The sequence below is a fragment of the Exophiala mesophila genome, assembly GCF_000836275.1.
Source record: "Exophiala mesophila strain CBS 40295 unplaced genomic scaffold supercont1.1, whole genome shotgun sequence".
Taxonomy (NCBI): Eukaryota; Fungi; Ascomycota; class Eurotiomycetes; order Chaetothyriales; family Herpotrichiellaceae; genus Exophiala; species Exophiala mesophila.
In genome coordinates, this window is record NW_015622504.1 from 5,108,189 (window position 1) to 5,134,438 (window position 26,250).

The following is a 26,250-nucleotide window of genomic DNA, read 5'->3' on the forward strand; positions in this document are numbered from 1 at the left end:
TGAAGATGTTAGGTCAATGGCGTAGTACTTGGGTCGTGCTGATGACGGGGCTTCACGCACAATCCAGGTGGCTAGGGGAGCTTTCACGTCTCTGTACGAAGGTGGCTTCAACTCTGAAAGAACATTCGCTGGGATCTGAGTGGGAATCCTTGAATTGGAAGTGTGGGTTGGATTTGGGGTTATGATGTCAGCCTGGGCCAGTAGCTCTTAGCTGGTGTCTGTTACTACCGACGGATGAGCCATAGATTCAGTTTGCCGTCACCAGAAGAGGATGCTTAGATAGACTTTGGGAGGCACTATTAGGCATGTGCCCTTCGCCACAAGCCTCGGCCACAGCGCTGACTATAGGGTCCATGCACCTATAGCCTGCACCCTGCAGCCTGGAGGTGGTCCGACCATATCCCTCCAGCCACAAGTTCTTTGCAGGCAACCTCACACGAGACCTCTACCACCATGCATACCACCATATAATCCTCATCAGTCTCCCGCTGGCGCCTTCCCCTAAGAGTAGATAGGCACTCACGTAACCTATCCTCAACGTTACGTACTCGACACGCTTGGCATAGACCATCCACATGAACCCATCAGGTTGACATGTCACACGGGATAGACACATGTCTATATCTACTGACATCGCTTTTCGATCTTGATCTTCTCATTCGAGACACTTTTAGGTTAATCTTGTCCAGTACACAAGGCAGCTGGCATTCTCCCACGAGTGGCCAGCTGACAATAGAAAGAAATCAAGTCAACCCCAGTTTGCCTGCTCCCCTCAGCTTCCATCACAAAACCAGGCACACACACACAAAGAAATATACATGATTGTAGCAAGAAAAGCCGTCACCTGCTCGCCCACATGGACATGGCAAACCTGTGAAAAGAGCTAGGCTCGCACCTTTCACACTATGCTCAATCCAAGCTCCTCTCCACCCATCCATCCACTTTCATGGACAAATGATGCATCGCTGATTAGGAATCCCTCACAACAGTACCAGTCTGTCATATCGCACGCTCAATCTACAACCCTCGGTCTGTAGCTGAAGCTCTCGGGTTAGGAAAGGACCTCAAACAAAGTATCGCCGTCGTCATCTCGTCGCTGAATGGGTAAAGTCTGATAAAGAGGCTCGACAAACCATAGCAAAGTCCAACGTCTTACGACTATGGCCCCGCCTATCGAAGTGAGAATCCTTTCCTCTTGCCCTCCTTCTCGAGCGGTCGTCCTTGCTCGATCCGGGCCTTCTTCTCCTCCATCTCGGCTCTTTGCTGTTCTAGGCGTTCCTTCATTTCACGGTGGCGTGCAAAGAGTTCCTCTTCGCTCTGCTGCAACTTGCTTTCTTTCTCCTGCACTTTTTGTTGGAACACCATCTTCATCTCGGCTTCCATCTTGGCGAGTTTTTGCTCGTGCAGTGTTCGTTCTTCTTCTTGCTTCACTGCGGGATTGACCTCCTTGAACACGCTGGGGTCTTGCGAGACACCCATCTGGATCAACTTGTCTGATCGATAATTCTCGTACAGGGCATTGTTGGTGTGTTCCTTGAGCTCTTCCATGTGTGTTCGGATCAGCATCTGTCTCAACTTGACAAAGTCGCAGTGATCCTCGTTGTCCACTTCAATGATGCCCCAAGGATAGCGGCGCCCGCGCACCTTGCGTCCTTCGGGGTTGGTCACTTCGTAGTTGGCTCCGACAACGGCAAAGGGAACCTTGGACATGATTTCTTGGTTCTCTGCAATCGTTTCTTCGTCGTCCAACTCGTAGCGTGGGCCCTCGAAGATCTGGATGGAATGGTGCTGGATATCGGCAAGAATCTAGGCATGTCAGTGATAGCCCTCCAACAAGGTTAATGCAAACATGACGTACTCTATGCTTGAACGCTGCAACCTCCTCGTCGGTCAAGGTGTCGGCCTTAGCAATGACAGGGATCAAGTTGACTTTGGTATGAAGGCGACGCATGACTTCAATGTCTAGGGGCTTCAAAGAATGACCGGTGGGCTGGATGAAGTAGACGCAAGCATGGACTCGGTTGTCCACAATGTTCATACGGTTCACCTTGTTCTCCGCCTCAAGATAGGCATCGAATCTTTGTTCAATGTTTTCCACAATTGGTCTCCAGGAGTCGTCGTTGTTGACAAAGTCACCAAAGCCCGGGGTATCAACTACGGTGAGACGTAGGCGAACTCCATTCTCTTCAATGTCTGCACTGATGGATTGGATGGAAACGGTCTTGGGGATGATGTCCAAGCTGGGCCCCTTGCGCTCGCGTGGAGGATAAAGGGAGGTGTTGAAAAGGGTGTTGACCAAGGTTGATTTTCCCAGTCCAGATTCACCTGGAAACATTTATCAGTATTGGGACGATAGCGGGTACATAGAATCCAGGAGGACACGTACCAACAACCATGACATTGAAGTTGAATCCCTTTCTCACACTTTTGCGATGCCACTGGTTGGGCAAGTTGGCAAATCCGACATAGCCAGTTAATTTTCTCCTGACCACATTTCTCATGTCATTTGCCGCGGCGGCAGCAGCCTTGGGGTCTTTTGAGCTGACTGTTTGAACAGGGATGCTTTCTTTGATGTACGGAGATGTGGGCTTTCCGTTAGGGATATTGGGAGAGGGAGAGGACCGGATGCCATTTTGAGCAACAGCAGCTGTAGGTTCGGGTTCAGAGTCAGCCATGGTGTGTTCGCTAGAACTGGCGGGTTGAAAGGATGAAGTGTTGGATTGGGACTGGGACTGGGACTGGGACTGAGATCCCCATCGGCTAGAAGGAGTACGAGGATTTTCTGCAACGGGGGTGACTGCGGTTGGGCCACTTTTCCCTGACGTCCACGGCTCCATCACGTGCAAAGGCTATTCTTTGGGTCCTTTGCGACGAATGGGGTGACACGGGAGCGAGTTGATTTCGAGGTTATCACTTAGGGATGGATCAAGAGGAGGAATGGTGGGAGGGCGACGAGGGAGAAGAGAAAACATGCTCACCCATTTTGTCAAGTAATGTCGTCTGTGCAGACGGCAGTCAGGGAAGGAGCGATCACGGTGTCTGCGCAAGGAAAGTGTCAGTGATAGGTTGCGCAATGGAGTTTCAACACTGGACACAGTGCCCAGAAAGTATTATTGTTCTCGTACTGAATTGAACCCGATCAACAAGGCTTCGATGATTTTCTAGGGGTGCGACCCAAGAAAGAATGAAAGGGTGAAGTTGGAATGAGGATGAGACGGAGAATACGGTGCGACTTACTCGGCCGGAACCTGGGTACAAGAGATCGCAAGACGATGGCTGAGAATGATAAATAGCGAATGCGAAGATGAATCAAATGCGCTACTCAGAAAAGAACAGAATGTTGGTGCGTTGGGTAGTCACTGTATGAAGAAGGAGAATGTAATTTCTACGGTGGTCAAAAGGTGGTGCAGGTCGACTGCAGCAATCACTCAAATGTCTCGCCTGTACCTATTTGGTGCACCAAGCAAGTAATTAGCAGCCCCTCGGCCTCTTTCTTCAGAGACCAAGTCATGGGATTTTCTACTCCTACAGGCCCGGCACTTTTTCTGCAGTGTTAACAGGCCCCAGAAAGCCTTCTCTGGAGGCCTGGCGTGCCACTGCCACGCATGCGTGTTTAAACAGTCGGCCACTGTTGGCACTACTGACAGCAGCAATCCAACGCCCTGGCGTCCGTAGGAGTTGGGAAAAAGGGGAGGCTCGCCAAGACTGGCTGCAGCGTTGAGCCACAAAAAGGCATCCTTGGACAGTGATTGGGTTTCCCACGAGGCCGGAGCATTTGTGACTTATCCTTCTTAAGCCTTATTCTGCACATCCACAGGCTAACCCTCCCACTCGGGTTAGGCTCACCCTAATTGACTGGTGCTTGTTCCATACCCCTGAACCTTTTCCCCAGTCTCGACAACGACGCCATTCACGTGCACTTTTCAGACTGTCAGACATTCTCGAGATGGTCACTCGGCCCGTGGTCTGGAATTCTACTGTATAGCTGGACACCGGGGCCGAGGTTCCAAGGTAGGTAGATAGGTATAAGTCGAGCGTACTGCAGGTCCCCAGATCTCTTGCTATCTTATTGTCACGGTATCCCATCCTAAAGAGAGGAACCTAAGGCCCACGATAGTTGTGGGGAACGCTGGAACATCATCACGTGACCTGACTTTAAGGGATATATCGTATTCGCCTGGAAAGCAGGTCTATACAGGGCATTTGCGTAAAATTCGACTTATTTCCGCCTCCTGGCGACTAGGCCATGCAATGACGATCAGTGGCATCTCACCACGCCAAATCCACATGATAGTTGCAAGCATAGAAACAAGAAATTGACAGTTCATCAAACCACCAACTCCAGTTATGAAGGACATTTAATGGAATGGCCATGTTCGTCGCACTGGAAATATACTTCGATGGATCCGCCATGTGGAGCCTAACTTTCTACATACGGAGTATGTATGTAATGCTACTATAATGAGCCTTCTCCGTCGTGACCATGTCATGTGTCAAGAGATCTAGACATAAGCTTGGAAATCTAATTCAGTCTTAACTTCCCAATACGATGGCAGAATTTACAGCTTCAGAGTTGAATGGTAGTTGCGCTATTGTTGTACAAAATGTATCTCTATAAGTATCTTCAGCAACCCACGACACGACCCACCCACGTGAGAATCGCTAGTTGCTAATTTCAGTCGCCAGCGCCATCGCTATTGCCGACATGTTCTACAGTATATTGTCTTCCAAGGGTATCCTGATCGACCTGTCCACGGCCGTTTATGCACGTCAACGCCAGAAAAATGCCATCTCATCATATCCCGCAGTAGATCGGGTCCACATCCAGAAGGAGAACGTGCAGAAAATCGGCTCGATGCTGTTAGATCGCATCCGATGCCACATCTGAAGAAGAGATTTCCAACCGTTTCAACAAATATTGGTACAAGACAAGCATGGTCCCGGTCTGAACTCCAGTCCATACGAATCGGGGTCCAACTCCTCGGAACAGTCCAGGTACTCCTTCGGTCTTATAGATTAATCTCAGCCCGGTGATGACGGAAGATGTGTCCAGAGTTGGTGTCGTGTGAGGCACTGTTCTTGGCCCCGAATGGATCATCCGCGTTTGCTTGGATGCGGTTGACCGATGGGTTTTAGCCAATTTCTCCATGTGCGTTGCTTGACTGCTCGTACTGTGGTTGTCAGGTGTGATTTGGGTTTGCGTTCGAGTCTTGACAACATCGAGAGGACAGGTCAGGACACCAGCAATCCCGCCTGCTGAAACTGCCGTGCTGATTTCCAAACCAAGACCGATGTCGCTCTTTCCCATCCATTCTTGAGCGAATCTCCTCTCCTGTTCATAAAAGGCAAACTGTAATGCCGAGAAGGGAAGATCACGAACGATGGTGGCTTTGTATCCCGAATATAAGGCACCAAAGCCTTCGGTCCGGGCAATGGTCTTCGCTGCGTCCCACGTTGACTTGTAATTGTACCCCGAATTGAAGAACGGATTGTTGTATCGGCCTTGGAGCTGGAGGCGGGTCTTGAGTACCTCTGAAGGGACATAGACGATGGAGGCTGCAAAGTCGGCGAGGAAACCTAACGAAGGTATGTCAGATATATGTTAATGGTCTTGGATGAGAAGACGAGCATACCGCTAGCAAGATAGGCTAAGGAGGGGTTGATGCCATAGTCCAGCATATTGCGTTTACAGTATTCGTAGCTCCCGAAAAATATGACAGTGCCGGGGAAGGAACCCAGCATGGCAGCTGTGAAGCCGCCGTATAAACCTCTTCTCACACCCTCTTGTCGAAAGATTTTAACGTAGGAATCGGATAAAGAGGAATATTTGGGAGGGAAATGAGGATCTCCTTGCTGTCTCGTTTTGACAGTGTCAAGGGAGTGCATCAGAATATCGCCTGACGTTCCTCCGGTGCCACCAGCAAGCATACACTGCGCAAACGATGTGAGCTTCCTCACCGACTCGAATTGGCCGGACCTTCCGGACTTACATGAATGAACGGTGGCCGCTTCAACTCCAGGTCTTCCTCTTCGTCCGATCCCGCCATTGTGCGCGGAGTCTTATTCTGTCGTGAGCGGTCGATCTGGAGCTCTGGGGCATTGAAGGCATGGTGTGGACCTTCGAGATTGTTCTCGGTCGCGGGGCTCTGGGTAAAGAAGCTGGAGATTCGCGACGTTAAGCTCATGGCAGGGTGAACGCAACCCTAATGGGGGGACACAAGCCTGGCCCCAACTGGCATAGAACAAGACCGACGCAGCTCGACGAGGTATTCACATGTAGGAATGGCACTGAAGTCGCAGGTCGCCAGTGATGCCGCAGGCAACATAAAAAAGTTTCTGGCTTGGCGGGAGTTAAAAGCGACGGGGAAAGCACCAAGAAAGAAGACAGCAAGTGCCTTCGCCTCCCACGTTCAGCCTCGTCCCAACAACGCCGCTTTTACGGTTTTACCGATTGCGCACCGATTGCCACTCCCTTCATCTCTCCTCCTACTCAACGATTCGGTCTCTTCGACCTTCACATCCATTCACACAATTGATATATGACGGCCAGTGGCCAGGTAAGCGTCAACAGCATTTCTGTATTCTCTCATTCCCCAACGTGGCATTCTCCGACCTCGACACGGCGATTCATAAACCTTGACCATGGCTGGCCATTAGGTTTTCCGCATCAGGCAAGGCTCTTAGAAGGCCAGGCGTTCGTCATTTGCCCATATCAGCCTTGTCAACACAACCCAGAAAGCAGGTAAGCGATGTTACAATGAAAATATCACCGGTGAGGCTGCAGTGTCTCTTCAGGACCGGATCATTGCTCGCCGTGAAGATTTTTGGCCCCATGGTGTCACACTGCTACCAAGTCGTCGTTCGGTATATCATTGCACTCTTACCGCATGCATTTGATTCGACGCCTTATCGCGGGTCAGGCAGGTGTCTGCCTGGAGAGTCCATGGCTTGATCAACACACACTATATCAGGGCGCTCGCCCCAGTGCCCAATATCGATACTCATGCCCCTAGCTGGAAATGTCCCTGTGCCCGACTTCCCGCTATGAGCCTCCAGGTACATAAACATGGTGCGAGTCGCAGCACTAGATAGTGGTTTTCTGTCGGCATCCCACCCTTGAGCGGCACAAATCCCACGAACAACGATATTCCAAAGAGCAACCCCCTTCAATTACAATAGTAAGTTGCATACGACAGAAACATTCTCCTCTGAACTTTGTCTCACCCACATCGGCAGCTCAAGATGTGTTATCGCACTGATACCCGTGTGATCTGCTCCAACTGCAGCACAACCATTACCGCCCGCACTGGTGAAGTCGTGGAATGCAGGCGCCGTCCAACCGGGGGAAGAGTCTTGAAGGAGATCGACCTCAACACAGACGAGATGTGCAATGGTGTCGAGGTTGACGAAGACATCAGTGAGGGTGGGCTGTGCCATAATTGTACCATCCTGGAGGATGCCGAGAGGCGCAACCGCGAGAGATTGGCGGATGACACCGACAATGAAAGTATGGAGGAGGTGTATATTCGTTAAGATATATGTCGATGTTATCAGATTAGTCGTTAGGAAAGCATATACATACTATGACCAATGCTATAGGGATTGTGCAAATTCCATGGTTAGCAGATATATCGCATTCTTCAGGAATATAATCAGGAGTCATGTCACATTGCAGATCATACATACCTTAGTATTGAGATGGGCTATCAGCTCCCTCTGCTATATAAGTCTATGACAATGAGACATAAGGAAGTGGTAAGTCCTCCACATGTAGTGAATAGACCTCGCCCATTGACCTCTCCCCCAATTATTTAATCATAACTTTGCTATGAACGGACTTCCACAGTATCTGTCCATGATAGATGCTGATAGTTGTGCCCTAAGTTTGGTAGTATCATTATCATCACCATCATTACTTCTATTATGATTGTCATGTAAAAGTATCTCAAACCTGGCAACATGTTGCCTGCTGTTTATTATTGTCCATTATCCGTTGGCGGGCTGGGCTTCCGCATTGGTTGAGGTGGCCGGCGAAAGTCAGGCCGAAGCGACCAAATGTTGACTTGCGATTGGTGGAATCATCATTGGCTAGCCTTGCAGCCTTGCATTTTCTACTACGCATGTCTAAAGTTTCTCCTCCACCCTTTGGTCATGACTTGTTGGGAAATGTCCACTTCTCCCTTCGATTTCCTTCTGCTGGGAGCTGGACATATATATGGATTGATGCATACATGGCCGGTCTGTTCCGGAAGTCTCCAGCTGCTTGTTGCATGTGGGTGATGGAAGTGAGGGCATGAGATACTAGACTTCGACTTCGACACTCGAGACTTGGGAGTTAGTGGTTGGAATGTTGAGATGAATATAATCGCTTCAAATGGCAATACAATACGTGGCTACGTCTCCGGCTCAATCAACATGGGACAATTACCTTGCTTTTTGGGTGGCCCACACTAGTAACAAGGAAGAATTCTGTGTATTATACATGCCCTTCCTCTTCCTGCTTGCAACCAGCCTTCGCTAAAACTCGACCTGAAATTCCCAAAACAGCTAGACGGATCGACCGTCTCTCACAGAAGCATCTCGAGAGGGTTTTCGACCACCTTCTTCAGCTCGCGGATCCACTCGGCTCCCACAGCGCCGTCCACGACCTTGTGGTCGAAGCTACCGGTGACGATGATCTGATCGTCCCACTCGGTCACTGTTCCTTCCTCGGTTTCGAGAGGCACTGCTACTTTGCGGGTAGTTCCAACGGCGAGGATGGCGGCTTGAGGGGGGTTGATGACGGCGGTGAATCGCTCCACCGCGGCGTTCATGCCCATGTTGCTGATCGTAACGGTTCCTCCTTGGTACTCCTCTGGCTTGAGCTTGCCGTCTCGGGCTCTCTTTCCGAGGTCCTTGACGATTGACGAGATGGATGATAGACCAATGCTGTCAGCATTCTTGACAATGGGAGTCATGAGGCCTACGGGTGTAGCCACTGCCACACTCACATCCACCACCTTATGTTGGCGGATGACAGTCTGGCCACCTTCCTCTCTCCAACTCGAGTTGACTGTGGGGACTTTCTTGCTGGCAACGGCAATGGCCTTGATCAGGAAGTCATTGACCGAGAGCTTGTATTTGCCCTCAGAGCTGGCATTGAGTGCTTCGCGTAGTTTCAAAAGCTTGGTAACGGACAGCGTAGTCGAGACAAAGTAGTGAGGGTTCTGGTTCATAGACTCCTTGAGACGGTTGGCGATGGTCTTTCGCATGGAGGTAGCAGGAATGTCCTCGTAGGTCGGCCCTGAGGCTACGGCGGCGGCTGGAGCACCAGCTCCTCCGGCAGAAGGTGTGGCCTTCTCCACATCTTGAAGGGTTATGCGTCCACCTGGGCCGGTTCCTTTGATTGATTTGATCGAAACACCTTTTTCCAAGGCGGCTTTCTTAGCCGCTGGGCTGATGTTGGGTTCGCGGTCGAGAGATGGTACCAGTCTCTCACCAGTAGACTCGGACTCGACAGGTTCTGGAGCTGATTCCTTGGATTCACTTGGAGGGGCGGTGCCCGAGCCGGAGTCTGACTTCTCGCTGGATTTCGCAGCTTCTTCCTTGGGGGCCTCTTTGGGTGCAGGCTTCTCTCCACCGGCATCCTCGAGTGTAAAGGATTCGAATTCTGCGACATCTGTTCCCTCCTCAACCAAAACTGCGATAGGCTGTTTCTTGGTTAGCAAAAATGATGGGGATGCAGGAGACAAGACCGCACATTTCCAACGGGGACATCCTTCTCGCCGGACTCCTTCAAGATCTTGGCCAGTACACCATCCTCTTGGAACTCAAAATCCATCTGCGCCTTATCGGTCTCAATCTCGACCAGAACATCTCCAGGAGCCAAAGTATCGCCGGGATTCTTCTGCCATGCGCCAATATTTCCTGCGGTCATGGTTGGGGAGAGGGCGGGCATGCTGATGATTGTGTGAGGCGGAAACGCTGGAGACAGACATTAGTCAAGGTGCTGCAGGGAACGGGGTGAAAGATTGTCAAGTACATTTTGAGGCATAGTAACGGCCTAGGACGGAGAGGCAGGGGAGGTGTTGGGAACTGAGACCAGATTAGTTTTGTCTAGAAGCTCTGAGTTGTATGGCAAGCACATACGTGGCAGCAGTTGGTAGTCTCTGCAGAGCACTGCGACTGAGTCTCGAGCTCGAGGATGACTGAAGGAGAAGGCGTGAGCCCGAGCGGGCGAGCAATGTCGATGTGGCCATGGCGGACACTGCACTGTTGCAAGATTGGGAAGAATCAAGGTTGAAGGCCGGGGTCAAGGACCTTTGGGGGGAAAAGGAGCGACAGCGAGGGTAGAGAAGAAACTGGGAAAGTTGAAGAAGACCAAGACAGTCACCGAGACCCGACCAGAGGATGCGAGAGCGAGGCCCAAAGGTGAGATGGTGGGTGGTTTAAAGAAAAGTGGTTGAATATAGCGCGGCCCCCGAGATGGAGAAGATGATGGCCAGCAGTTGGACTGTCGTGTATCTACGGAGTGGAGCTTGGACTGAAGTTTGGGTTGGGAGCTCCTCTCTTGGTCTCTTGGGGCTTTTGGTCTCCTCAACAGCTTCGATGGTTCTCAAAATTTCATGGCTAAGCTCCCCGAGCACCTAAGGCTATGGACGGCAGGGCTCCAGTTTAGCCTCAGTGGCCCCATTGACCCCCTAAGGGACTAGGGTCTGGAGGGTCTTGCTTCCAGTTGCATCAATACTCCGAAGTACACCCGCCCCCACTTCACGTGCTTCGTCTTCCACGAGTTGTACGGTCAAGTCAAAAGATCTCAAGCGCACAAGCACAAAGCACATTCGTTCTTGCCAACTGTCACCAATTGTCCAGGTACTTTCCCTGACTTGTCATCGTATCCTGTCACTGGCCTCAGGCAGGATCAAGTTTCAATTCTGCTTTGATGAGGAGACTGTTATTATCAGCCGCTGAGTCCCCTTTCACTATAACAGCAATATCTATAAAGAAGGATCTTATTTCGTAGAACAATAACTTGGAACCTGTGTCAATTCGCAGGCATAAACATATTCTATACCTGTATACGTAGCCAGATATCCACATACCACATGGGAAGGACCGCCTACTCCGTAGGGCCCTCGGGCTGCGGCTCGAGTGCCTTCCTCCTGCTGCGCGTGCCCGCGCCGCGTCTCGTCAGCCTAACTTGTTAGGTTCCTGGTACTCGTACTTTCTTGGTGGCCCTTGCCTTGAACATCTCAACTCCAACTCCCTCCTCCATCTCCCAATTCGGACATCTGGACATTTCTCGATCCCGCTCACTTCTCAGCACCGTTCTTGTTTCTGGTGTCATCTACATATTCCCTTCGCCCTTCTTCTTCTTACTGACTGCGATGCGCCGATTCAATCCTCTCTCTACCCCATGTGAATCTCTCCCCTGATTCCTCCCCGACCCTCGCTCCCCCCCGCCGGCCAAATGTCTAGCGACGACAGCCACCCGCCTGCAAGTCCTCCTCCTGACCGCGAACCGTCCGCCGAAACCATCTCGGAAGACGCCGCTTCAGACAATGAACCGACCACAGACTCAGCGGGCCAGCCTGAGTCCGTCCAAGATACAGAAGACGACCGGATGGTAGACCATGGAGTCACCATCAATGTCCAAGACGTGGATGCTGAGGATGACACCCAGAGTGAAAGCACGGCCGATGATGCTTCCCACGACGACACCCCTGACCACGATGCGTTAGATTCACAGTCATATCAGGCTGGCGCATCCCATCCTGAACATGCTAATCCGCCAGCCGACACGTCCACCATTCAAGACGCTGCTTCGTCAGTCCAGGAGCATCCTGACACCGATTCTCAGCCTGCAAGCGACAGAATTGAACAGAGTGTATCGTCCTCGGAAGCACCAATTGCTACCAGATCCCAGCGTGCAAACTCCAGGCCCACACCCCCCGCCCGCCCCCTACCAGTGACTTCCACTGTCTTTGTCATCAGCGCACTCGAGTCGATAGGAGCGTCGAAAGAAGTTCGCCGTAACAAGGACTTTACCGATGCTGTTCAAGCCGCCTTGGCCAATATCAAGAATCCTGAGCAGGCTGTGAATCCTGAAACCATCTTCAAGCCTCTCCAGATGGCCACAAAGTCCTTCAATGTCCAGATGCAAGTTACCGCCCTCGACTGTATTGGCAAGCTCATTAGCTATTCATACTTTGCATTCCCCGTCGCCGGAGACCCTCGTACAGACTCCGCCGATACTCCCCCGCTCATCGAAAGGGCCATTGAAGCCATCTGCGATTGTTTTGAGAATGAAGCTACCGCGGTGGAGATCCAGCAGCAAATCGTCAAATCCCTTCTGGCGGCCGTTCTTGACGACAAAATCGTGGTCCACGGCGCTGGCTTACTCAAGGCTGTGCGCCAGGTGTACAACATCTTCATCTACTCAAAATCGAGCCAGAACCAACAGGTCGCTCAAGGTTCTTTACTCCAGATGATTGCCACTGTATTCTCACGCGTCCGGACACGGCTCGATGTTAAAGAGGCTCGTATGAGAGACAGTAACGACCCCAAGTCAGACGACGCCTTATCCGGCGAGGCGTCCATGTTTGAGCATGGAGAACTGAACGGTCAGGTCGCGACTCCCGATCATGAGAGCCCCCCACAACTAGGAGACACACCCACCAAGACTCAGGAGAAACTTACCCTCGAAAGCTTTGAGCACAACAAGAACCTAGATGATGCTCTTGTGGCTGATAGCGCTCCTACTACAGTCACACGCGCGAGGGCAGAACGACCCAAAACACGATCCAACTCGGGTCCCACTGCCCGGAACAGTCTGCAAGATGATCAGGAAGATTCTGACTTTTCGCCCGAGGATGAAGATGAGATCTATATCAAAGATGCCTTTCTTGTTTTTCGCTCTCTATGCAAACTAAGTCAAAAAGTCCTGACTCATGACCAGCAACAAGATCTTCGCTCTCAGAACATGCGCTCCAAGCTCTTGTCACTGCATCTAATCTATCACCTCATAAACAACTACACTACTGTCTTCACGTCGTCCTTTTCCACCATCAGAAGTGGCAACAGTGAAGAAACCACCCCTTTCTTACAGGTTGCCAAACCCCATTTATGTTTGAGTCTCTCCAGAAACGCAGCCAGTTCAGTGTCACGTGTCTACGAAGTTTGTTGCGAGATTTTCTGGCTGTCCCTAAAGAATTTGCGCGTGTTAATGAAAAAGGAGTTGGAGGTCTTCATGAAGGAGGTTTATCTTGCCGTCTTGGAGAAGAGGAGTGCACCCCTCTTTCAAAAGGAAAAATTCATGGACGTCTTGGAAAGGCTTTCAGCTGACCCAAGAGCCCTCGTCGAGATATATCTGAATTACGATTGTGATCGGACGGCACTAGACAACATGTACCAGCAAATCATTGAGCATCTATCAAGGATTTGCAGCACCCCCGTTCCCATCACTCCTGCCCTGCAGCATCAGTATCAGGAACAGCAACATAAACCGTCCACCCCCTCAGGCGCCTCGGAATGGCATTCTAAAGGCTCCCTTTTACCAGGACTTTCAACTGCTGCCTTGAGCCACCAGCCTCCTCCTCCGCCGATAATCCCTGTCGAATACTCTCTGAAACAGCAGTCGCTCCGCTGCCTTGTCGAGATCCTGTCTTCGCTTGATAGCTGGTCCACGCATCCGGCGCAGGATCAGCCCAATGCATCTCGATACCCAATGTCTCGGGGCTCTTTTGAGGACTCTCGTGACTCCTTGGACAATGCCGACAGGCCACCTCCGTCCCCACGAGTTCATGGAATCAGCAGTGAATCCGGAGTTTCAACCCCTGTCGCGGAAGACGATCCGAATGAAATAGAAAAGATCCGAAAACGGAAGTCGGCTCTTAATGAAGGCATCAGACAATTCAACTTCAAGGCCAAACGGGGTATCAAATCCTTGATTGCCAATGGCTTCATTCGAAGCGACTCTCCCCAAGATATTGCTAGATTCTTGCATGGCAACGACAAACTTGACAAAGCCATGCTTGGGGAGTATCTAGGCGAAGGTGACGAAGCCAACATTGCTGTCATGCATGCATTTGTGGACGGGATGGACTTTGCAAAACGGCGCTTTGTGGATGCGCTGAGACAGTTCTTGCAGAGTTTCCGCCTTCCTGGCGAAGCACAAAAGATTGATCGTTTCATGCTGAAGTTTGCGGAACGCTATTTGACTGGAAACCCAAATGCATTTGCCAATGCGGACACTGCCTACATCCTTGCGTACTCGGTGATTCTGTTGAATACAGATCAACATAGTACGAAGATGAAGGGACGAAGAATGACTCTGGAAGACTTTGTCAAGAACAATCGAGGTATCAATGACGGTCAAGATCTACCTCAGGAATACCTTGCCAGCATTTATGAAGAAATTCAGGGCAATGAAATCGTCCTAACATCGGAGCGCGAACACGCCGCCGAGCTTGGAATCACTTCCGGGCCTGCTGCTGCTGGGTTGGCTTCCAGAGCCGGTCAAGCCCTCGCCAATGTTGGCCGCGATCTCCAAAAAGAAAAGTATGCCCAAGCTTCAGAAGAGATGGCCAACAAAACCGAGCAACTCTACCGAAGTCTCATCCGAGCACAAAAGAAGTCCGCCCTCCGTGATGCATTGTCGCGATTTATACCAGCCACTTCCTCCAAGCACGTGGGTCCCATGTTCAACGTGAGCTGGATGTCTTTCTTGTCCGCGTTCTCTAGTCAGATGCAAGATGCTCAAAACCTTGACTTGATCAGACAATGTCTAGATGGTCTAAAGCTCGCCATTCGCATCTCATGTCGTTTTGATTTGGAAACGCCACGTGTTGCTTTTGTGACCGCCCTCGCCAAGTTCACCAACTTGAGCAATATCAAAGAAATGCAAGCCAAAAACCTCGAGGCTCTGAAAGTTCTCATCGAGGTCGCGCTCACCGATGGAGATCATCTGAAAGGTGCTTGGCGCGAAGTTTTGATGTGCATCAGCCAGCTGGATCGACTTCAATTACTTTCCACCGGTATTGACGAAGGGGCCATTCCAGATGTGAACAGAGCCAACCTTCCTCTCCCATCTCATGGGAAAGATGGTAGCCGGAGTCGCAAATCTATGCAAGCCGCCATGAGGACCCGACCACGATCTGCACATAGTTTCCGGCCTGAAGTTGCGGACGAATCAAAGTCCACTGACATGGTCCGAGGCGTGGACAGGATCTTCACAAATACTGCCAAACTCTCCTCAGAAGCAATTGTCGATTTTGTACGAGCACTCAGTGATGTCAGTTGGCAAGAGATCCAGTCCTCGGGCAACAGTGAATCGCCGCGAACTTATAGCTTGCAAAAGCTGGTCGAAATCAGCTACTACAACATGACCCGAGTCAGGATTGAGTGGACGCGGATCTGGGAAATTCTAGGCGAGCACTTCAATCAAGTCGGCTGTCACAACAACACAGCTGTTGTTTTCTTTGCCCTCGATTCACTTCGACAATTGTCCATGCGTTTCATGGAGATAGAGGAATTACCTGGTTTCAAGTTTCAAAAAGACTTTTTGAAGCCTTTCGAACATGTCATGTCTAACACTTCCGTTGTGTCAGTCAAGGACATGGTTCTGCGCTGCTTGATTCAGATGATACAGGCTCGTGGGGACAATATCAGGTCTGGCTGGAAGACTATGTTCGGTGTCTTCTCAATTGCGGCAACCGAAAGATATGAAGCGATTGTCAATATCGCATTTGACTACACCACTCAAATATACAATACTCGGTTTGGGGTTGTAATTACCCAGGGGTCGTTCCCAGACCTTGTTATCTGCTTGACGGAATTTTCGAAGAATCTCAAATTCCAAAAGAAGTCGTTGCAGGCAATTGAATTGCTCAAGTCTACCGTTCCCAAAATGCTCAAGACGCCAGAATGTCCACTTTCGAGACGGCACATCACAAAAGAAGAATCGTCTGCGTCTGGTGTCGTCGCCGGCGTCAAACAGCCTACTTCTCAAACCGAAGAAGAGCAATTCTGGTACCCCGTCCTTATTGCATATCAAGATGTCCTCATGACGGGTGAAGATCTTGAAGTACGATCAAGAGCACTAACGTACTTGTTTGACACATTGATCAGATATGGAGGTGATTTCCCCACTGACTTCTGGGACACCTTGTGGCGTCAGCTTCTCTACCCTATCTTCGTTGTCCTCCAATCCAAGTCGGAAATGTCCAAAGCCCCGAATCACGAGGAGTTATCGGTATGGCTCTCAACTACAATGATCCAAGCCCTTCGAAACATGATCACTCTCTTCACACATTATTTTGATTCTCTCGAGCACATGCTTGACAGGTTCTTGGATCTGCTAACATTGTGCATCTGTCAAGAGAATGACACTATCGCCCGCATTGGCAGCAACTGTCTCCAACAATTGATTCTCCAGAATGTCACCAAGTTCACGGCTGACCACTGGGCAAGAATTGTCACTGCCTTTGTCGAGTTGTTCAATAGAACTACCGCATATGAGTTATTCTCGGCGGCGGCGACCATGTCCGATGCTCGACCTACGCCTGCACATGATGGAGGGGACGGACTGTCGATATCGGGTGGGAGCATTGTTGAAACCCCAACAACCAACGGAGCGCCAGAGGCTTTCCCACCCACAACACCCTCCCTGGACCAGAAAAGCCAGGGGCTTGAAGGTTCGACAGACGTGCCACACTCCCAATCAACCCAGGAGCTCGAAGACTATCGACCGCATACAGATCTCCAAACCCCTATGCCTGTTGTCACGGCCGCCCGACGCCGATTCTTCAACAAGATCATCACCAATTGTGTCCTTCAGCTTCTCATGATCGAAACGGTTGCTGAGCTTTTCTCCAACGATTCTGTCTACGCACAGATTCCATCGCCCGAACTTCTGCGATTAATGACGCTCTTGAAGAAGTCATATCAATTTGCCAAGAAGTTCAATGGAGACAAAGATCTCCGCATGGCTCTGTGGCGACAGGGGTTCATGAGACAGCCACCCAATCTGCTGAAGCAGGAGTCAGGATCAGCAAATACATATGTGAGTATTCTTCTCAGGATGTACCACGATGAAGGGGAGGAAAGAAGATCTAGTCGAGATCAGACCGAAGGGGCATTGATACCGTAAGTGACCTGCTCATAACATCCAATCCACAGAACTAATCTTTTATTCCGGTAGACTCTGCGCAGATATCATTCGCTCCTTTGTCCTCCTCGAAGAAGATACTCAGCAGCGCAACATTGTAGCATGGCGACCTGTGGTAATTGATGTTCTAGAAGGATACGTGAACTTCCCCAAGGAAAGTTTCGAGAAGCACCTAGAGACATTCTACCCGTTATCAGTGGGTTTGTTGGAGAAGGACATTGGCACTGACATGCGCCATGCACTCTGGAGCATGTTCCGACGCGTTGGCGAACTTCGCTTTGGCATGCCCGAGTATGTGCAACCCAGAGGTCGAGAAGGCAGTGTCAGCTCGACCAGGAACGGCAGCACCAGTGCTCTGCCAACCAGTCCTGGCCATTCCAGCCGGGGTTTTGAGTACGGTGTTGGCAGTCGCCGGGGAAGCAGGCACAGCCGGACGGGTGGTCAGTAGAAAAGTTGCATGTTTATAAAAAGAGTATTATTGAACGCCGACGGCCCTTTGAATCCGTACATCCGCCAGAGAGAGAGAAGCCGAGTGTCGGGCCCAGCTCGGAGCGATGATCTAGATATTGCCACCATGTAACCAAGATAGAGATGTACCATCAGCAGTTGTTCACTTTTCGGGAGATCATATCAAATCATGTCATGAGATAGATGGGTCATCTTGGTTCAAAACTTATACGAGTGTTTCCAATCGAAAGATAAATATTCCTCGAAGGCACACTGAGCAGACCTCACTTCTCCCTTTGACTATTTTAATGGCACGATTTGTGACTCGCAAAGCTTCCCACAATAAGGCTCCATATCACTATCCAATCATCAGGCAAAACGGCCGAAAATAGCTGAATATCATCATAGAATAAGACGAAGGGTCGAGGAATGACTATTGAGATTGACATGGGGTTTCCCCAATATTCCGGCTTCGTGGCCCCTGTAATCATGAGCAAGACCCCACACATGCTTTTCAATGGCATCATTCCGACAGGGGCGATTTCCTCTACCGGCTTGACTTTATCATTGCGCAAAGAGGACAAATCCTCTATTGACCATACGAGAACCATTACCGTGGCAGTCTAAGTGTAGATACTCTGCCCAAGGAAGCCATGGTTAGCCTGAATCCAAACATGAAATACGACTGAGAGCATCGAAATACTTACCTCGGTGTATGAGTTGACCTGCAAACCCTTCTCTGCCATTTCTTCGTTACACAAAAAGTCCAAAGGCATCCAAACCAAATGTCCCCGGATTCGGTCGAGCTCCTTACGGACTAGGTCGACAGGCATGTGCGGGTCGTGCAAGTGGCCCTGTTTGATAGTCTTACGGGGTGCAAACGAATCGTAGTCAGCCCAAGTCTTGATGTTGTCATCAGGATCGGCACGGAATAGATGTCGATAGATCTCAGTGTTTGTGGTAGCTTGCGTGCACCATTTTTCCCACACTGCGTCGCCTAGTGGATCGGCGACAAACTCCCACTCTTCACCCGAGTATTCGTCATTCATACAAACATTAGGTGGCTGGGCGTTGGGGTCTTTCGATGCGTCGAGTTCTTGTGAATCGATCATTCCAAGGTGTTCTCGCCACAGATGTCGTCGGAGCGTGGCGGCGTGGTAGCCTGCCTGGTATGGTTGACCATCCATAGTGGATTCAAGTGGTCGCGTATCAGTCATGACAATGGACAGCTCCGAGTCGTGTGAGCCGAGCTGAGAACGATCATTGAGATTGCTGGATCCGCAAATGACAGTCTTGTCGTCAGCAATGAGAAGCTTTGCATGGATGTAAAGCTCTTCTTGCACAAAATGCTCCTTCTCGTCTTCCTTTTCGCCCTCCCATGGCTCCTCCGACACCAAGCCGCCGCGAGCTAAAGCATCTTCGGCAATGGAGTCCGTTGAAGTGATGGGGTCTTCAGCGTCGACGTTTCTTCGGGCAGCTTCGAACCGTCGCTTTCGGTCAATGATCTCGTGTTGTTCGTCCTCGGAGATTTGATTGGTTCTCTTGCTTTCTCCTTCCTGGAACTCATCGGCATATCCGTGGATGCCAGTGCCCATGATTTCTTCGGCTTCAGCGCGTTGAAGTTCCTGGTAGGACACGCCAGATTCTTTTTCTTGCTGAATCAGGGCCGGGGTCTTGTTGATTCGATCATAGGCACGGAGATTGAAGACGAATATGTATTTGTGCGGGTCGAGGCCTGCTTTGGACAACTGGCCCATGATGGAGTGTTCCCCCCGGTTGATGGATTTGTATTGATAGTCCATAATGGCGCGAGTGCCGATGGCAGCATCCTCGCGGAGATCACCCGCAAATCCAGGAATGGCAGGGATGACGATGATGATGCGGAACTTGCGATCTTCCTCTGCGGCGCGCAGGCATGCATTGACCATGGCACGGCCAATGGTGTTGTGAATTGGGGCTTGCTGATCACCGGTGGCTGTGATGAAGAATTGGTTTTCGATATAGACATAGTGCTGAGCTTTCTCGATGACTTCGACGTAGGCATTCTGGATACTGTGGTCTACAAGAATACCGCTACTCCAGTCATCACTGCTGCGGACGAGCTGAGCATGAACGGTGCCAACATCGGTGAGCTTTTTGTTCTCCAATGGACTGAGTGGATGCTCGATATACTTTCCAACAGGGTGTTTGGGTCGCTGGATTGCAATTAGGTCTTCATCAGGGTTAGAGCCGTCTGCACGAGCTCTGGTGGTCATGCACAGATAGTCGACGGCTTCGCTGCGTTTGTACTTGTCTCGCTTGATGAAGTTCCAGCGCAGAACGAAGTGTTCGGCAATATCAACCACACATTCACCCACAAGACCCATGGCGACATCATGCCACGGCATTCGACCGTAGTCAGTCTTGACCAGCTCGTTGTTGGACCAGTCTTCAACGGTATGAAAGTCCATGATTCTAGGAGGATTAGTAGAGTAAGTGCAAGGAAGAGGAGAATACCTGCCGATTGTTGTTGAAGTCTTGTCCAGGAAAGACCTCGTTAACCACACCGGAAGGATGGACATCGGCGAGAAGGTGCTGTCGAACATCCCATCGGCCATAGCACAGATCTATACCGCCGATGAAAGCCAAGTCGTAATCGATGACGATGAACTTCTCGTGGTGGGCCCAGTAGAAGGTCATGTCGCCGAAATTCTCAAAGACGTTGTGGTCGGGGTGGCGCATGACGTGGATATTTCCATGGCCTTTGGTGCCTTCAGGACAAAGAGCACGCAGAGCATGCTTGGTATGGGCCGAGTTGCAGGTCAGGGCCTGTTGGACTTCCTTGTAGACAATGACATAGACTTGAACACCACGCTCCGCGGCACGTTTGATGGTTTGATCGAGTCGCCATTCCTGGTTGAAAAAGGCAGGTCGTCGCAAGAAGAGCTCAGGGGACAACCACCAATCTTCAATGTAGATGGTTTCTTTGGCGTTCTCGAGGGCAACGGAGATGGCCCACATGTAGTCACGGCCATCGACATACCATTTGATGTTGTTGTTGTCACGTTCGGGGAAGAAGGACTTGAAGCGATGGCTTTCGCAGATGGCGGTCCTCTTGCGGTCAGTTTCCTGCTCATGTTCCTCGTCGTGACGATGATTGGTGTTGATAATGTTCTTGAGCTTGCCGAGTTTGTTTTTGAAGTGAATAGCCTCGACTTTGGCATCGTACAGCTTGGAGTCTGTTTATGAATGAGAAGCGGCCAAGTGCGGGGGAAGTAAGTTGACCTACCCTTGAGCTTTTCGCGAAGTGCCTTCATGCTGGACTCTGGATGGGACCGTGACCCCGCGATGAACTAATGACGGAGTGAGGCTCAAACTACGGGAGGCTGAGACAACGATCGATCTGGGGCGAACTCTCTGCGCATACAAGGTCGAGATCGGAACTAGGCCCCTGACGGCCGAAAGGACGTACTATCGCGAGGAGATGGAGGAATAGCTAGGTGAATAAGAATGAATTGTTGGACGAAGACGAAGAGAAAGTTCAAGAGACATGAAGCAGAGACCAAGGTCGTGTTGCTCAGGTGGCCTTGTGAAAAGTGAGTTTCATGAGATGCTAATCCCCGACACCGGTCGTGCCTTCCTTCTTACCTGCCGCCAAAAGACAGACATTACGGTACATGGGGAAGGAGGGGTCCACGAGTTGGAATCGTGAGGGCAAGTGCGGGCGGTACGTCATCTTCCCTCCCAACCTTGGAATTTCTTCCCCTCTTTGGGCCAACAAGGCCAGGTCAAGATCCCTATGACTCTATTCAGGGTTTGCATCTAGCGTGCATTATGCAGGATATGCTTTGTCTCGACAGATTCGATCACTACAGGCCGATTTGGTCACTGTGCATCTCACAGGGCTGCAAGGCTGTGTGTATAGATCGATGTGGGCAAATAATTGCGTGGGTCTTCAATTCCCAGACACGCGTCACACACGAGGACCAAGAAGCATCTACCAATCTTAGTCCATGGTCTTGGTGCTTGGTTGGCATTTTCCTGCCAAAGCTCCAAGGCTTGCCATGACCTTGATTTGATCGTCGAACATATAATGTATTATCATGTAGAGATACCTACACCATCCATCCAAATGACCCGTCAAATTCCCATACCACATCATCATCACGCGAGCCCAGTCGAATTTCCTCAAAGCTAGGGACCTTTCCATTCTCGTAATACTGAACGAGTCGCTCCATGTCATCTTGGTCCATGTCATTAAAGTCTTGGGTACTCCAGCTGTCACACACTCGAGTCATCCAAGCCATTCTCTTGGTGATGTCGCGTGTTGTCTTGCCCGGTGCCATGCGCCGAAGTCTTCTCCTCAAATCTCCCACTTTTTGGATACTGTCTCCTGTGCCCGCGGGGAGCATCTCGCCTATCTGCCGACGTATGGCAGCGGCCATCCGTGGCCCATTCCCATTTGTAGACACCATGATTTGTAAAGGTCCGTCCCGGTGGACACTTCCAAAGTAAAAGTCGCACTCAGGCGGCACATCCGCGATGTTGGCCGGGATTTTGAGCTTCTTGCAGTATTGCCATATCTGGGTCGAGGCTTCAGGATCGTCGATGGCGGTCAGAACCATGGCGACGTTCTTTTCGGGCTCGAGGTCGATAGGAAGGAAAACTCGATCGATGTGCTTGACTTGCCCCTGCTCGACACGGTAGGCCACCTCTGGATTCAATCCATCACGAGGACAGACGACCGTCACCTTGGCGTCGGCATTCAGTAGGTTGACGATTCGACCGGCGGCGACCTGTACCACATGTCAGCGACCAACTCGGGAATCGGGAAATGCCATTGCTGACCTCACCGCCGCCGACCACAAGAACTTGCTTGTTCTTGATCTGCCAGGCTAAAATGAGAGATCCTCCACCCTGGATCTCAGGGAACTTGGAAGGCATGCTGTGCGCAAAGGCACACGATCAGCCATTGATGGCGACAAACAAGTGGCTAGAAAGGATGATGTAGGAGAAAAGGTAAGCACAGAAATAGCCACTAATGATGAAATCTTTGAGGGCGTGAGCGTCGTGACCGATAAGAGACCGATAAGATGGACGCAGGGGGGCTTGGATATTCAAATGCTGTGGACTATTCGTTACTAGAAGCCATGAAGCCCACCAACCAGACAGATTTCTTTGATACTAAAGGTCAGCATGACCAGGAGGGGCAATTGTGGCGAAAATAGCGCATATAGTATTAGTGCTCCGCGCCAAAAGAATCACGTGTATTCAGTGTGTCTCCGCCAAAGAATTCTCCGAGTGCCGCCCGTTTTATGACTGAAAGAAACCTCATCCGACAGTCAAAGAGGAAAAACTAGCACACAACTTTGTTCACATCCCAGTCACCCATCTTGCAACGCGTTCGAACCTCTTCATACACATTCATCACTCATTCGTCATTTTCCTTGTTTGGTACCTTGTTTTGGTCTCTTGTTCTTGATCATGTTTTAAAGCTCGATTCTCCTCTCATCTTCTCTCCGCAAATTTCATGTATCATACAGTAACTTCGTCCAGCTAGCCCGACTATCAGCGATCCATCTTTCAACATGCGAGGCGTCAAGATCTTCTCTGGCCGGTCTCACCCGGCTCTTGCCCACAAAATCTCAGAACGCCTTGGGAGCGATTTGGCAAAATGTGACCTGGGCAATTTCTCCAACGGCGAGATCAGTGTTCAGATTGGTACCTCGATTAGAAACGAAGATGTTTTCATCGTCCAGAGCGGAAGTCCTCAAACCAATGATAGCGTTATGGAGATGCTCATCATGATCGCAGCTTGCAAAGGGGGTTCCGCCAAATCCATTACCGCCGTCATGCCCTACTTTCCATATTCGCGCCAGTCCAAGAAAAAGAGTCACCGCGGGGCCATCACGGCCAAGATGCTAGCCAACCTCATGGTGGTTGCTGGTGTCGATCACATCATTACCGTCGACCTCCATGCTTCCCAAATGCAGGGTTTCTTCGGCAAACCAGTCGATAATCTTTACGCTGAACCCATCATTGCTCGGTGGATCAAAAACAATGTCTTGAGATGGAGAGAGGCGGTGGTTGTCAGCAAAAATGTCGGTGGCACCAAACGTGTCACTTCGTTAGCGGATGCCCTCAAGCTGAGATTCGCCTTGGTCTCCACCGACCGGGACCGCTCTCGTCGACCACAGCATCACCAGAGCATGATGGATAGTACTGTCTTTTTCGACGCAATCGAACCCCAGACTGTTCGCTATGGTCAACGACTGAGTGAAGATGGAGATGATGGTGAAGAGGCAGATAATGAATCCGATCAGGCGTTGGATGCCTCCGGACGACGAGATCTCCCACTTCGAGGCCGCCATCACCTAACCAATGGTACGAGCAGGCCAGGGAGGCCCAAAGCGGTGACAATTGCCTCAAGCCCTTTGGTCCAGACGACAAGAGTGGAGTCGGCGTCGCCATCACCATCACCCAATCGGTTAGGCCGATCAGATACGGTGCCGAGCGCTCGCCGACCATCAGAATACGAGGCCAACGAAGCTGCTTTTGACGAAAGAGCGCGCGATGTCATGGTGGGACGCTTGATCCAAGGGCACCTGGTGGATGAAGACCATCCTTCCACCGTATCAAGCATGTCAGCCTCCATCACCGGTCTTCCAGGTGACCGCTACTCGCAGGACGCCACCGATGTGCAAGGATACGATCCGATGACTTCTTCCTTTATGTCGAATGCCTCTTCACTCGGCCCAGACCACGCTCTAGGGGGTACATTCGATGCTGCGGCCACCTCCGACGAAGAAGAGGAGCATATCAGGAGGCCCGACCTGGAGCATACGATTACATTGGTGGGCAATGTCAAAGATCAGACGGTTTTACTAATGGACGACATCTTGGACCGCTCAGGGTCTTGGATCGCCGCAGCAGAAACCTGTGTCAAGATCGGCCAGGCTAGACGAGTCTACTGCATTGCTGTTCATGCACTTTTTGGCGAAGATTCTCTCGAAGAGCTGGAGGCGTGTGACTGCATCGATCATATTGTGGTGACCAATACTTTCCCCATTGTGCCGGAACGAGTCCGAGCATCCAAGAAGCTGATTGTGATTGATCTATCCAATCTGTTGTCTGAAGCCATTCGACGCAACCACCATGGAGGTAAGTCAGGACGAGAAGATGATTGGGAAACTTGGCGCTGACTAGCTTTTGACAGAGGACATTTCCACGCTGTTTCACCTCCACGATTAGCAGATTTGACAGAGCACCTGTTCCACTCGATCGTATTGCTGTCGAAGCGTCACGGGCTCATTGTGCGAGGTCCAGCTAATGCCATGGCGTGGGAAATGTCATTCAAGAAGCCCCTGCCATTTACTATACCGTAAACGGAAGCCTCCCTCTGTCGACAACATGTCATAGATGTCGAGAAGTCATTCCTCCCGGACTTCTCTCGGCTCTGACTATTGTGCCTGCGACACTGAACCATGCCATTGGTCCGAAGCAGTCCTGGACATAGACGAAAGTCTCCACCTGGGAGGTTTCCCTGCAGGTGGTGGCTCAGCCTGGCTTCGCTATTCGAATCTGGCAGCCACATTAGAACCAGATTGGAAGACGAGCTGCAGCCGTTGTGGACCCATGTCACCCAGCCTGAGCCGCATCTTGAGACAGGCTTGATCGTGCCGTGCGGGTTGGAGGTGCATGATGGGAGATCATGTCCGTCAAGGGTCCGGCTCGTTGTACTTCTATATTGATGCACCGGCGAATAGTGCCCCGGTTCGTGAGGTGGTTGACGCAAGCGGCAAGCGAGGTCAGTCAGCGATGATGAGAAGACCAATTCAAGACATTGATAGAACTTGCAGAGTTTATAGATTATTTTCCAACAACATCTTCTGCTGACATTTGTCCACTCTTGTTGTTCGAGACACGCGTGCAAAGTAACTGGGGGATCGGATGTTTAATGCGTGACCTGCAGCCGATCTGCAGACCCTGTTGTTGGTTGTTGATTGGCGTCCATCGGAGGCACAAATGAAACTGATTGGGAGATGGAATCGGATCATGGCTGGCATGTCACAGATCTGTCGGGCCAACCTGGTCACTCGATTCGAGAGGCGCCAGATGCATCACCTGGTTTGGGGTTTCGTGTGAGGTTTAGCTTGGCCATGGCATCCTGGCGTTGAGGCTGCTAGCCTGATTAGCGTCTCGTAAGCTGGAGAGTGACCCATGCGACTAGCCACGACTCACCCAACTGTAACTTGTATGCGTAAGCTAGCTCTGCACCTCTTGTCATCCGAATCCTTCCAGCCTTGTTAGGAGATCGACAGAGCCCGGGTGCTCGGGCCCACGGCGTATCGCACACGATCGCCCGACTCCATGGCCCCGGGATCTTGCTGCACGGTTCTTGTGGTTGTTTCGCCTTGGGGTTGGGGGAGAATGATTGAGATGAGGTGAAGAGAAGTTTACCTGTGGAGAGATGGTGATGTACAAGATACTGATACTCGAAGTTCGGGAAAGCACGCATTTCCACGGACTCGCTCCTTCCTCTGAACTTCTGGAGGCTTTCATGCCACGGACGCTCCTTCCTGTTTTCCACCCTCCACCTCCACCTCCACCTTCCTCCTTTTACCTTCCTCCTTGCTGCCTAAACCATCGACACCAAAAAAAATCAAACCATCGAACCA

At 50.9% G+C, this 26,250-nt stretch overlaps 7 protein-coding genes across 12 annotated transcripts; 2 read left to right on the forward strand and 5 right to left on the reverse strand.

The window, feature by feature from the left end:
* Positions 1-627: 627 nt before the first annotated feature.
* Positions 628-3,401, reverse strand: PV10_01633. Of its 5 annotated transcripts, none has more exons than XM_016365861.1 (5): positions 3,238-3,401; positions 2,979-3,039; positions 2,387-2,647; positions 1,859-2,325; positions 628-1,806 (listed from the first exon to the last, which is right to left on the reverse strand). In XM_016365861.1, the coding sequence occupies exons 2-5, from the start codon at positions 2,980-2,982 to the stop codon at positions 1,171-1,173; spliced, it is 1,368 nt and encodes a 455-aa protein (XP_016229510.1). In that variant the 5' UTR covers positions 2,983-3,039; positions 3,238-3,401; the 3' UTR covers positions 628-1,170. The 5 variants fall into 5 exon arrangements, with proteins under 5 accessions (XP_016229510.1, XP_016229509.1, XP_016229508.1 ...); XM_016365860.1 differs by having other exon boundaries at positions 2,979-3,124; XM_016365859.1 differs by having other exon boundaries at positions 3,126-3,401.
* Positions 3,402-4,568: 1,167 nt separating this feature from the next.
* Positions 4,569-6,299, reverse strand: PV10_01634 (uncharacterized protein). The gene is made up of 3 exons (XM_016365862.1): positions 5,991-6,299; positions 5,634-5,931; positions 4,569-5,577 (listed from the first exon to the last, which is right to left on the reverse strand). The coding sequence occupies exons 1-3, from the start codon at positions 6,183-6,185 to the stop codon at positions 4,862-4,864; spliced, it is 1,209 nt and encodes a 402-aa protein (XP_016229511.1). The 5' UTR covers positions 6,186-6,299; the 3' UTR covers positions 4,569-4,861.
* A 2,030-nt stretch (positions 6,300-8,329) lies between these two features.
* On the reverse strand, positions 8,330-10,528 carry PV10_01635 (pyruvate dehydrogenase complex dihydrolipoamide acetyltransferase). Its single transcript, XM_016365863.1, has 4 exons — positions 10,129-10,528; positions 10,022-10,074; positions 9,740-9,963; positions 8,330-9,689 (listed from the first exon to the last, which is right to left on the reverse strand). The coding sequence occupies exons 1-4, from the start codon at positions 10,236-10,238 to the stop codon at positions 8,568-8,570; spliced, it is 1,509 nt and encodes a 502-aa protein (XP_016229512.1). The 5' UTR covers positions 10,239-10,528; the 3' UTR covers positions 8,330-8,567.
* Positions 10,529-11,256: 728 nt separating this feature from the next.
* On the forward strand, positions 11,257-17,808 carry PV10_01636 (uncharacterized protein). The gene is made up of 2 exons (XM_016365864.1): positions 11,257-17,124; positions 17,180-17,808. Exons 1-2 carry the CDS (start codon positions 11,450-11,452, stop codon positions 17,592-17,594), a joined length of 6,090 nt encoding a protein of 2,029 aa, XP_016229513.1. The 5' UTR covers positions 11,257-11,449; the 3' UTR covers positions 17,595-17,808.
* Positions 17,750-21,206, reverse strand: PV10_01637 (uncharacterized protein). Its single transcript, XM_016365865.1, has 4 exons — positions 20,862-21,206; positions 20,094-20,811; positions 18,301-20,047; positions 17,750-18,231 (listed from the first exon to the last, which is right to left on the reverse strand). Exons 1-4 carry the CDS (start codon positions 20,887-20,889, stop codon positions 18,217-18,219), a joined length of 2,508 nt encoding a protein of 835 aa, XP_016229514.1. The 5' UTR covers positions 20,890-21,206; the 3' UTR covers positions 17,750-18,216.
* A 440-nt stretch (positions 21,207-21,646) lies between these two features.
* PV10_01638 (uncharacterized protein) lies at positions 21,647-22,708 on the reverse strand. The gene is made up of 2 exons (XM_016365866.1): positions 22,421-22,708; positions 21,647-22,368 (listed from the first exon to the last, which is right to left on the reverse strand). Exons 1-2 carry the CDS (start codon positions 22,514-22,516, stop codon positions 21,688-21,690), a joined length of 777 nt encoding a protein of 258 aa, XP_016229515.1. The 5' UTR covers positions 22,517-22,708; the 3' UTR covers positions 21,647-21,687.
* Positions 22,709-22,913: 205 nt separating this feature from the next.
* Positions 22,914-25,735, forward strand: PV10_01639. 2 transcript variants are annotated; one of them, XM_016365868.1, is made up of 3 exons: positions 22,914-24,733; positions 24,789-25,379; positions 25,432-25,735. In XM_016365868.1, the coding sequence occupies exons 1-2, from the start codon at positions 23,161-23,163 to the stop codon at positions 24,821-24,823; spliced, it is 1,608 nt and encodes a 535-aa protein (XP_016229517.1). In that variant the 5' UTR covers positions 22,914-23,160; the 3' UTR covers positions 24,824-25,379; positions 25,432-25,735. The 2 variants fall into 2 exon arrangements, with proteins under 2 accessions (XP_016229517.1, XP_016229516.1); XM_016365867.1 differs by having other exon boundaries at positions 24,789-25,735.
* Positions 25,736-26,250: the final 515 nt, after the last annotated feature.